Source organism: Hyla sarda, chromosome 3 (assembly GCF_029499605.1).
Source record: "Hyla sarda isolate aHylSar1 chromosome 3, aHylSar1.hap1, whole genome shotgun sequence".
Lineage (NCBI taxonomy): Eukaryota > Metazoa > Chordata > Amphibia > Anura > Hylidae > Hyla > Hyla sarda.
In genome coordinates this window covers 47,109,622-47,122,344 of record NC_079191.1, presented here as the reverse complement: position 1 = coordinate 47,122,344, position 12,723 = coordinate 47,109,622, and the positions used below count along the sequence as shown (strand labels likewise).

General features: G+C 44.9%; 1 protein-coding gene across 4 annotated transcripts in view; it reads left to right on the top strand.

The window, feature by feature from the left end:
• Nucleotides 1-12,723, top strand: part of KIDINS220 (kinase D interacting substrate 220) — a 188,457-nt gene that overhangs the window by 135,014 nt on the left and 40,720 nt on the right. For 3 of the 4 annotated variants that reach the window (XM_056564134.1, XM_056564131.1, XM_056564132.1), the window contains exons 23-25: nucleotides 1,506-1,684; nucleotides 3,916-4,139; nucleotides 10,874-10,987. In XM_056564134.1, coding sequence (XP_056420109.1) covers nucleotides 1,506-1,684; nucleotides 3,916-4,139; nucleotides 10,874-10,987 — 517 coding nt within the window. The remainder of the gene's footprint in view (nucleotides 1-1,505; nucleotides 1,685-3,915; nucleotides 4,140-10,873; nucleotides 10,988-12,723) is intronic. The other variant, XM_056564135.1, reaches the window with a different exon arrangement.

Here is a 12,723-nt window from a genome sequence, read left to right as displayed (position 1 = left end):
CCTTAAAGGGGTACTCCGCCCCTAGAGATCTTATCCCCTATCCCAAGAATAGGGGATAAGATGTCTGATTGCCGGGATACCGCTGCTGGGAACCCCCTGCGATCTCTCCTGCAGCACCCCGGACATCCAGTGCACAGAACGAAGTTCCCTCCATGCCTGATGACGGGCGATACAGTGGCCGGAGTATTGTGACATCACAGCCCCGCCCGTCATGACATCACGCGCCGCCCCCCTCAATGCAAGTCTATGGGAGAGGCGTGGTGGCAGTCACACCCACTCCCATAGACTTGTATTGAGGGGGCGCAGCCATGAGGTCACGATACTCCTACCCCTGTATCGGCTGTCATCAGGCACAGAGCCAACTTTGCTCTGTGCAGCAGATGACAGGGGGTGCTGCAGGAGAGATCGTGGGGGTTCCCAGCAGCAGTACCCCCGCGATCAGACATCTTATCCTCTATCCTTAGGTGTTATGCCTCCTTTAAAGGAAATCTGTCATCAGTATTACTCACACTAACCTGTCATACAGGCTTGTAGTGCTGGTGATACTGACCAAAATGATCCTTACCGCATCTTCATCCGTCGCTCCATTCCTCCATAATTCTTCTTTTTCTGTACATGCAAGTTAGTTGCTTGGAGCACGGGAGGAGCTACGAACTCTGCTCCGTGCACTGTGACATTATCTTCGCCAGGTGGTACACCCGGAAGCAGCATACGGCTGAGCTTCCTTCCAGCATCCCTGCATGCCTGAACGCTACTTCCGGGAGCACCCAGAGAGCGGTGCATGCGCCGAACAGTAACGTGCACCAGCGAGCAGGGAGGGGGATTATGAAGATGGAGGATCCGGGCGGAGCACCCACCCGGCGAAGATGACATCACAGTGCCCGGAGCAGGGTTCATAGCTCCGTCCGTGCCCAAAGCAACCAATTTGCATATACAGAAAAATAAGAATTACGGCGAAACAGAGTGACAGATCAAGATGCGGTAAGTATCATTTTGATCAGTATCACCCTCACTAAAAGCCTGTATGACAGGTTAGTGTGGGTGATACTGATGACAGATTTCCTTTAACACTCATCTCCTGTCCACACATGTATGATGGCAGGGGGTCCGACTGTGGGCATTAAAGAGTGGGGAGAGAATCTTGTGGCTGGGCACTTCTCTCCTCTTTCTGTGGCGACTGTGACCATCTTATAGACTAACATTGTAAATTTGTCTCGGTCACGTGACACCAAGGAGGGAGAGAATGCGCTTAGCGTGGACTTTTCCCGACTTGTTACAGAGATCAGTCAGGGACTTCTGAACAATCAGACCACGACCGATGATCAAAAAGTGTGACATATCTCTACAAAATGTTATTTTTTTTCTAATTGACACTGCCTATTTATTTTTATTTTTTAAAGCATTGTTTAATGCTTTGTTTTTGTAACTATTGAGATATATATATATATTTATTTTTTAGTTATTTTTTAATAATATAATTCTTCCTTTTTTTTAATCTTGTATAGAATTTCCAAAAATATTCCTACCACAAAGGACGTGGAGCCCTTATTGGAAATAGATGGTGACATAAGGAGTTTCGAAGTGTTCCTGTCATCCAGGACGCCAGTCCTCGTGGCGCGAGATGTGAAGACTTTCTTACCCTGTACAGTAAACTTAGATCCGAAACTCCGTGAAATAATTGCAGGTAAATTTTTTGCGCTTTTTAGAACTTTCATTTTTGGTTTACTAGTCAGGGCTTTAGCAAAGCATTGTTCAGTGGTTGTAATTGAAAGATTGCAGGTTATAGTCTTCTATGGGAACTAAATAATTGTGATTAAAATCCTGTAAAATAAAATGTTAATAAATGGGAATGAGCGCTTTCCCTAATAAAAGTTTATTAATTATTAAGTATATTAAAATAAATGACCCTCCTTATCCAGTTTTCCAATGAGATAATGTAAACAAAAATTCTGGTAAACATTTTTGGTATCGCCGCGTGCGGAAATGTCTGAACTATGTAAATATAATGTTGGAGAAACCGCATGATCAATGGCGTAAACATAAAAAAAAATTTTTTTTAGAAATTACAACTTCCATGATTTCTGCTTTTTGGTCACTTCATATACCAGAAAAACAAATGTGAATAAAAAGTGATAAAAAAAAAAAAAAAAAATCCCATCAAAACAAACATGGTGCCAAAAAAATAGAATACAGATCACTACGCAAAAAATGAGCCCTCATACAGCCCGTATACGGAAAAGTAAAGGAGTTCTGTAGTGAAATATAACTTATCCCCCAAAGGAGTTATAGATCGTGGGGTCCGACCACTGGGACCCCCCGCAATCTTCTTAACGGGGCCCCAGCAGTCTGCTGGAAGGGGGCGTGCCGACCTCCGCACGGAGCAGCAGCCAACACGCCCCTTCCATGTGTCCCATAGAGATACATGGAGGGGGTATTTTGGGGCGCGGCTTTCTGCAGGGGTCGGAATGGCCGCTTTCGGCAGACTGCTGGGGCCCGGTTCAGGAGATCGCGGGGGTTCCCAGCGGTCGGACCCAACGCTATCTATAACTTATCCTCTATCCTTTGTATAGGGGATAAGTTATATTTCTTTTTGTATAGGCAATAAGATGTCTGATCGCGAGGGTCCCATCGGTGGGAACCCCCGCAATCTCTGCTGCGGCACCGTGTACTTTGCTCCGTGCCTGATGACTAGCGATGCAGCGCTGGTGACAAGCCATGCCCCCTCATGACGTCATGCCCTCCCCCTCAATGCAAGTCTATGGTATGGGGCGTGATGATGCCATGCCCCGTCCCATAGACTTGCATTCAGGGGGCAGTGGCCGTGATGTCACAAAGGGGCAGTGGCCGTGACTTCACAAGCCTCTGGTGCCACAGCCGGAGTTCTAAACGAACGACGGGTGCAGCAGGGAGATCGTGGGGGGGTCCCAGCGGCGGGACCCCCGCGATCAGACATCTTGAGATAACGTGTCGAGGGGGGTATTAAGTATTATAAGAAGAGGACAAATTTGATACTCCTTTTCTTACAAAAAGTTAAATTTTTTTTTTAAAGTAGTAAAATAAAATAAAATCTTTATCAGTTGTGATCGTATTGACCCACAGAATAAAAAGAACATGTCATTTTAACCGCCAAGGGCACTACGTAGAAACGTAAACCCCCAAAAGTTGATAAATTTGCGGTTTAGTTTTTTTTTTCATAAATTTTACCCCACAAATAATTATTTTTTGGGCTTCATAGATTTTGTGGTAAGTAATGTCATTACTACCCTCCTATGGGTCTGTAAGTGAAAAATTAAAAGACTTATGGCTATTAAAAGGTGAGGAGGAAAAAAACGAAAAAAGGAAAGGGAAAAATCGCTGTTCCCTCTTAGGGTTAATCAAATAAAAAGTTATTCTTTGTATAGTAAAAATGATTCAATTCTCCAAAATGCTTTCTTTATCGATTGGATTGGAATTTCAAGATCTCTGCTTGCTGTCATTCGAATTTTCATTGTCGTCCAGGGTGTTCAGACCTGGACCGAGCCCTAGATTGAGCTCTGTGCCACGTGCCAGTCAGCCAATGTAAATCTATGGTATTGTTTCCCAAGCAGGGTGTCTCCAGCTGTTGCAAATCTACTGGGGCAAAGTATGCTGGGAGTTGTAGTTTTGCCACAGCTGGAGACATCCTGCTTTGGAAACACTGGCCTATAGGATTGTCTTTGTCGTGCAGAGACCTGGGAGAGAAGTGTTCTCTCCTTGCTCGTTTTAGCGATCGGTTGACCTCTGAACACTCAGACCCCGATATGTCAAAAGTTATTTTTTTTTTTTTTAAAGTGACAGTTATACTTAATGGCAAAATTGTTACAGTAAACACCTTGTTTCCTAGTTTCTATTTTCGATAAGTCTGTGTATTCTTAACTTATCCCACTTACTTTTTAGACGTGCGAGCTGCCCGAGACCAGATGAATATCGGAGGCTTCCCTTATCCCACGTTACCATTGCAGGATGCGCCACACAGGGCAACCTCTGTGTTCAGCCAGCCACCCTCCGTCTGCTCCTCCTCCTCATTCAATGGACCTTTCCCGGGTGGGGTCGTGTCTCCCCAACCACCCAGCAGTTATTATAGTGGTATGACCGGTCCTCAGCACCCATTCTATAACCGGGTATGTAGGGTGATCCAAACACCTACTCTTCTCTATTATCAATGCTGTGTGTGTATATATATTTTGAACGGGGTCCCTGAGACCCGCCTACTTTTCTACTTTGGTTTGTGCTGCTCCCCCCTACATCTTCTATATATCTCTCTCTCTCTCTCTCTCTCTCTCTCTCTCTCTCTCTCTCTCTCTCTCTCTCTCTCTCTCTCTCTCTCTCTCTCTCTCTCTCTCTCTCTCTCTCTCTCTCTCTCTCTCTCTCTCTCTCTCTCTCTCTCTCTCTCTCTCTCTCTCTCTCTCTCTCTCTCTCTCTCTCTCTCTCTCTCTCTCCCTATCTATCCTATCTATCCTATCTATCTATCTATCTATCTATCTATCTATCTATCTATCTATCTATCTATCTATCTATCTATCTATCTATCTATCTATATATAGGGTGGCACTGATTGGGAATCAACACAGTATCTAGTTCAGAGACTAAAGGTTCTCCTTTCCAAAAATATATATTCTGCACTGATAGATGGAAGGACTAAAACACATTCTTTATTGGTGTTTGTTAAAATAATAGTGCACACTTAACTCTGTCTACACGGCCTCCATTTCTCTCCTTACAAATAGTAATACATGCATACGCCGTGTCTCACAGGTATCACTCACATTGATAGCAGTAGTGTTCTATGTATGGTTGGATGTGTCTCGGTTCATTGTCCCAGCACAAATGTCTCCAGCCTGAAAACAGTTCATTAGTATCTTCAAAGTGCAACCAATTCACAGATATCACTCACACTGATAGCAGTAGAGGGCTCTATGTATGGTTAAATATGTATTAATTGCTCTATCCCAACAAAAGTGTCTCCAAAATGTAAACCGTTCATTAGTATCTCCAAGGTGCAGGCAATTCACAAACAATGGTAGGAGATGACGGTACGTGCGTCACCATATGTGAATATCATTCTCCATATATCCAGCAGTGCTGGGGTGATACTGCTGATAACACAATGCTCCCTATAAGTCATAGTAACTCATAAAGTCCACATAATGTATTGTATCCTATGTATCATGACAGGATCATGTCGTATGGTAATCAGCTGGTGTGTAAAGAAAATGCCCGTGACAGTCATGTTGTTATAATCATAGTGACGCCCGGTCACGGTGACATCACATTGAAGGGCATCTTACCAGATAGCCCGCAGAGAACATACTGCAGAGGTAAAAACTTGAGGGATCACTTAACCTGTAGTTGTTTGTCTCCCATTCCTAAATCAGAAACCTGGCTGAGTAATGAAACTGTAGGGACGTACCCGTGCAGCCATTGTTCCATTTGTAGGTATGTAAAATCTAGCAAAAAGTTCCGTAGTGAAACTACTGGCCAGGAATTTGAGACACTACGCCAATTGTATTACGGTTGGAGTGGTTTATCTCCTCACATGCTCCTGTCTTAGCAACTATGTGGGTAAAATCACTAAAGTCATTAAAAAAACGAATACAGGAGCATGTGGGGATATAGTTAATGAGAGGAACACTCCATACATTTCAAAGAAAAGCATCAGAGCTGCAGTAAGGACTTCGGGGTACAGGTCATTGAAGAAATAAAACCGTCACCTAGAGGAGGAAAATGGGACAAACTCATTCTGCAGCGTGAAGCAGAATGGACCTTTAAATTAGAGTCAATGATTATATATTATTATTATTATATATTATTTGCATGTTTCATTTAAGATAGAACTAGCATAAGAATGCCTCTCAATTCCCTGTGCATTTCATAAAATCTCACTAACTGCTGCACTAGCTATATTAGCCATACCACATATAGACGAATTCTAACTCGGGCAGTGTCATGTATAACATAGGGGGAGACCTGTATCTTTACAACCCTAATAATACTTTATTTGGAATAATTTAACTAGAATACATATTCATTTGTCCCCTCTGTACAATATATATATATATATATATATATATATATATATATATTCATTAACACTTACTGTGTATATATATCAGTTAACATATCTTTCTGAGTTATACAGTTTTCACTTGTTACTTTGATTCACACCTACATCTAGTAATCTATTATACTTAAAGGGGTATTCCGGGCAAAAACATCTTATCCCCTATCGAAAGGATAGAGGATAAGATGTCTGATCGCTGGGACCCCCCGTGATCTCCCTGTAGCAGCCCGCATTCTATGCGTAGCTGCATCTGCAGTTTCGGAAACCCGCCGGGCTTCCGAGACGGGGACCTGACGTCAGCCAACGCCCCCCTCCATTCATTTCTATGGGAGGGGGCGTAACGGCCGCCATGCCCCCTCCCATAGACATGAATGGAGGGGGCGTAGCGTGACGTCACGTCCCCGTCTTGGAAGCCCAGCGGTTTCCGAATCTGCAGATGCAGCTACGCATAGAATGCGGGCTGCTGCAGGGAGATCGCGGGGGGGGGGGGGGGGGGGGGTTGGGGGGGGTCCCAGCGATCAGACATCTTATCCTCTATCCTTTCGATAGGGGATAAGATGTTTTTGCCCGGAATACCCCTTTAACAGATATGTTCCGGTACCCCTAGAGTAATGTACTTACAAGTACGTTAGTGGCCGTGATGTGAACATTTATTGAAGATGCAAAACTGTGTAGAAAACAGAGGGCACAGTCACTAACTAGTGCACCTGTATGAGCTAATACTGCACAGATCTCATAAGTGTCCAATGGCCGTAGCTGGCAAATAAAAATACTTACTGGGTGCTAAGTTGGGAAAAATGTAGAACTAGAATCCGATTGATAAGGAAGAGTAAACTTGCACTCACCGTCCTTGTAGTCAAATCAATTATGGGTCCTAAGACATAAGATGAGAGTGCCCAGAGGCTAACAGCCATTTTCGCACACAGTCGTTTTCGCACACAGCTGTGTACCGTTTTCGCACACAGCCGTGTGCTTCTTCCGGCCGGAGGCCGGAAGAAGCACACGGCTGTGTGCGAAAACGTCTGTTAGCCTCTGAGCACTTTCATCTTATGTCTCCCTGCCGAACGGAGGACCCGAGATTGATTTGACTACAAGGACAGTGAGTGCAAGTTTACTCTTCCTTGTCGATTGGATATATTGAAGATGCACATGCCAAAGCGAAGCTTGACATTCACTCGATGTCAGTTGCCCGGTAACGTCTCTGCAAGCTTGCAGCACCTAGCTAATGTTCCACCCCGACACCCTCCCCAACACAGTAGAAGCCCTATACGCACACTGATTGGCGTGAATGATGTCCAGTGAAGGGGCTGTGATAGGGGGGAATGTTTGAAACAGGGGCAGCATAAGAGGCACATGGAAATGCTCAGTTAGTGCACGGCCGCCATCAGAAGCGTCACTATGATTATAACAACATGACTGTCAGCGATTCCTGATGATTGGACAGTGAAACACGTTGAATCCCAACCCATAAGCCTCCATCCTGATGAACTATACGGAGGAGGCCGTGCTGTGGACAACAGGTTTTCCTAGGTTTATGTGCCCTATATAGCTGCATTACATAGTGCACCTTGTGGAGAGTCCGGTGTTGTTTTGGACATTAATAGCTGCTATGCACGGGCATTTTCTTTGCACGCCAGCTGATTACCATACGACATGATCCTGTCATGATACATAGGATACAATACATTATGTGGACTTTATGAGTTACTATGACTTATAGGGAGCATTGTGTTATCAGCAGTATCACCCCAGCACTGCTGGATATATGGAGAATGATATTCACATATGGTGACGCACGTACCGTGATCTCCTACCATTGTTTGTGAATTGCCTGAACCTTGGAGATACTAATGAACTGTTTTCATTTTGGAGGCACTATTGCTGGGATAGTGCAATTGATACATATTTAAAGGGGTACTCCGGTGAAAAACTCAACTGGTGGCAGAAAGTTAAACAGATTTTGTAAATTACTTTGATTAAAAAAATCTTAATCCTTCCTGTACTTATTAGCTGCTGAATACTACAATGGAAATTATTTTCCGTTTGAAACACAGAGCTGTCTGCTGACATCATGAGCACAGTGCTCTCTGCTGACATCTCTGTCCATTTTAGGAACTGTCCAGAGTAAAAGGAAATCCCCATAGCAAACATATGCTGTTCTGGACAGTTCCTAAAATGGACAGAGATGTCAGTAGAGAGCACTGTGCTCATGATGTCAGCAGAGAGCTCTGCGTTTCAAAAAGAAAAGAATTTCTGCTGTAAGTACAGCTAATAAGTACAGGAAGGATTAAGATTTTTTAATAGAAGTAATTTACAAATCTGTTTAACTTTCTGGCACCAGTTGATTTAAAAAAAAAAAGTTTTTCACCGGAGTACCCCTTTAACCATACATAGAGCCCTCTGCTGCTATCAGTGTGAGTGATACCTGTGAATTGGTTGCACTTTGAAGATACTAATGAACTATTTACAGGCTGGAGACATTTGTGCTGGGACAGTGCAACCGAGACACATCCAACCATACATGGAACACTCTACTGCTATCAATGTGAGTGATACCTGTGAGACACGGCGTATGCATGTATTACTATTTGTAAGGAGGGAAATGACGGACGTGTAGATAGTTATTTGTGCACTATTATGTATATTTATTTTTTATTTTATTATTTTTTTGTTTAAGGGGGGATTCAAACTTTTATTAGGGAAGGGGTTAATTCACATTTATAATTAATTTTTTTACAACTTTTTTTCACCTTTTTTTTTTTTTTAAGTCCTCATAGGGCACTATATTGCAGTCTGTAGATTGCATACACTGATCAATGCTATGCCATAGCATAGCATTGATCAGTGTTATTGGCGCTCCTTTACTACTGCCTGTCATGGATGGCTGCATTAAAGGAGCGACGATTGGACGGCACGGAGCATGGTAAGCGACATCCGGTCATCCTCACAGCTGATCAGGACACCGCAATTTCACCGCAGTGATCCCGATCAGCATCCCTGAGCTAACCGCCAGTTAACTTCAAGAATTTTAGACTCTGTGATCAAAGTTGATAGGGTTAATGCCGGACATCACCGTGATCGCTGATATTCGGCATTAGCCACAGGTCCCGGCTATGACGAGCTCAGCTGCTGGGCACGCTGCATAGTAAGGCACCTCCATGATACCTGCCGGCGGGGGTCCTGCCGGTGAGTATCGGGTTTGGTATAGGAGACATTTTCACGAGCACAAGTACTCGTGAAAATGTCCAGTATCGGTATCAGGACATCCCTATCAGAAGATCACAGATCACATCCATGAAAGCCTGGACTGGTGGATCCTGGTACCATTGCCCGGTGAGGGTTTATTCCCCACCATGCTTGGTTATCGATAAAAAAGATTAAGTAACAACCCTTTTAGGGTGCGTTCACACTACGGAATTCCCGCGGAACTCCGCGAGCGGAATTCCACAGTGTGAACTTAACATTAGTGTGAATGTGTCTCCGCGAGACCCGTTAACACTGCGGAATTTCAGCGGCGCAGTGAAATTGTTCCTCACAAAGAAAGAACATGTTCATTCTTTGCGCGGATTCCGCGAGCACTGCTTAGCCGTCAATGATGACGGCTCAGTACCCCGCGGCCCTAGCACCGACAGGCGGAATCTCAGCTCATGAAATCCAGCAAGCGGAGATTCCGCAGTGTGAACGCACCCTTAAAGTGTCCCTGTAATAAAAAAATTTAAAAAAAGTTTGAAATGTTACAGGGACATGTCAAAGGTTTTGATTGGTCAGGGTCTTATACAGGGCTCAAGTCCTGCAGGAACACGTGGGAATGGAGTTCCTGCACTTTTTCCACAGCAGGAACACAGTTCCCATTAGTCCTGCAGGACCAGCCCTTAAAGGGGTACTCCACCCCTATACATCTCATCTGATCACGCGGTCCTGCTGCTGGGGACCCCCACGATCTCAGCTGCGGCACCCCAGACATCCGGTGCACAGAGTGAACTTCGCTCCATGCCGGATGACTGGTGATGCGGGGCAGAGGCTCATTACATCACAGTAATGCCCCCTCAATGCAAGTCTATGGGAGGAGGCGTGACGGCCATCTCGCCCCCACCCATAGACTTGCATTGAGGGGCCGTGACCGTAACATCACAAGCCTCCGGCGGTGCACCCAATGCTCTAAACGAACACCGGGTACAGCAGGGAGAACGCTGGGGTCCCCAGCAGCGGGACCCCTGGGATCAGACACCTTATCCCCTATCCTGTGGATAGGGTATAAGATGTCTAGTACCCCTTTAAGTGGAAATCATGTAGAGATAGGCCCTCAATGACAATGGTTACATCAAGTTCCAGGAGAAATAAACAGCACCCAATGATAGAACATCCCAACCAGGGTGCCTCCAGCTGTTGCAAAACTACAACTCCCAGCATGCCCAGACAGCCAAAGGCTGTCCGGGCATGCTGAGAGTTGTAGTTTTTCAAACTGAATTAGTTGCTCTAGAATAAATGGCTCATTCTTCTTTTTCTCTTGTGCTAATTCTTATAATGCAATGGTAACAGCTAACCTGGTTTACTGGCTGTGAACACAGTGTAAGGTAACACCATACAGATGGACAGATCTATTTATTTACCCTTTGCTTATATTATTATTTGCTATTTTTTTAAATTTATTATTATTGTATTATTTTAATCCTTCACTGTAAAGCTTCGCGCTATCATAATTTGCTTTGTATCATGTTTCCATTTATCTTTTTTTTTTATCCTTATTTTTGTGTTTTATTTTTATTTCCACATGTTTTCTGTTCTCTTCCATAGCCATTCTTTGCACCTCATGTTTACCTGCCAAAGTATTACTTTGGTAACCCCCAACATCCCATGTCACGTCCACCTGTAAAACACAGTGTATCCAGAGATCAGACCACTGGCCTTGTAAGTATACAGTAGGATATACTTAGGATAGCGATGTTAATGTTTGCTTGTTCTTAACACCCCATTCCTGTCTGGTTTTAAAGGGGTATTCTTCCACTAGACATCTTATCCCCTATCCAAAGGATAGGGGATAAGATGTTAGATCGCCGCGGTCCCGCTGCTGGGGACCCCGGGGATCGCCGCTGCAGCACCCCGCTATCATTACTGCGCAGAGCGAGATCGCTCTGCACGTAATGACGGGCGATACAGGGGCCAGAGCATCGTTACGTCACGGTTCCGCCCCTCGTGACATCACGGCCCGCCCCCATCAATACAAGTCTATGGGAAGGGGGCGTGGCGGTCGTCACGCCTCCTGCCATAGACTTGCATTAAGGGGACGGGCCGTGATGTCATGAGGGGCGGAGCCATGACGTAACAATGCTCCGGCCCCTGTATCGCCCGTCATTACGTGCAGAGTGATCTCGCTCTGTGCAGTAATGATGGCAGGGTGCCGCAGCGGCAATCCCCGGGATCCCCAGCAGCGGGACCGCGGTGATCTAACATCTTATCACCTATCCTTTGGATAGGGGATAAGATGCCAGGGGTGGAGTACCCCTTTAAGAGAAGTGGCGCTTCTGCCTCGGTAAATGGGGACGGGGCGCGCTTGTGGTACTGCCACTTTATTCACTTCTGTGGGACTGACGGCTGTAGACGAGGGGTTATCTCCATCAGTTCTATAGAAGCGAGTGGGGGCCACCAGCATAGAGGTCGAACCCCCAGGAATCATACGTTCATAACCTATCCTGTAGATAGGTGATTATTGGTTTTAGTAGAAACCCCATTTAAAGGGGTATGCAACTGGTGCCAGAAAGTCAAACAGATTTGTAAATTACTTCTATAAAAAAAATCTTAATCCTTCCAGTACTTATCAGCTGCTGTTATGATCCACAGGAAGTTCTTTTCTTTTTTTAATTTCCTTTCTGCCTGACCACAGTGTTCTCTGCTGACACCTCTGTCCATTTTTAGGAACTGTCCAGAGCAGGAGAGGTTTGCTATGGGAATTTATTCCTGCTCTGGACAGTTCCTAAAATGGACCGAGATGTCCTGTGGTCAGACAGAAAGGAAATTCAAAAAGAAAAGTACCCGTGGATCATACAGCAGCTGATAAGTACTGGAAGGGTTAAGATTTTTAAATAAAAGTAATTTACAAATCTGTATAACTTTTTGGCTCCAGTTGATTAAACAAAAAAAAAATGTTTTCCAGTGAAGTTCCCCTTTAATGATAAGAACATTAGAGCGTTTCAGTAGCAATTCAGCTTGATTAAATACTCCCTTAGGGAGTTTCATGGTTAAATGGGTACTCCAGCACTTAAAAATATATCCCCTAGACACAGGAGTGCTGTAATTGGTATCTCCAGGGGTATTTTGAGAGGGGAGTTGTTGGGTTGTCCCTGCGGTGAGACCCCCTTTGATTAGACACTTATCCCCTATCCTGTGGAAAGGGTATAAGTGCTGGAATACCCCTTTTAATAGAACAGCCTTCCGTTTGGGACCTTTAAAGGAGTAGTCCAGTGGTGATTTAGTGGTGAGCAACTTATCCCCTATCCTAAGGATAGGGGATAAGTTGCAGATCGCGGGGGGTCCGACCGCTGGGGCCCCCTGCGATCTCCTGTACGGAGCCCCGACAGCCGGCGGGAAGGGGGCGTGTCGACCTCCGCATGAGGCGGCGGCCGACACGCCCCCTCAATACAACTCTA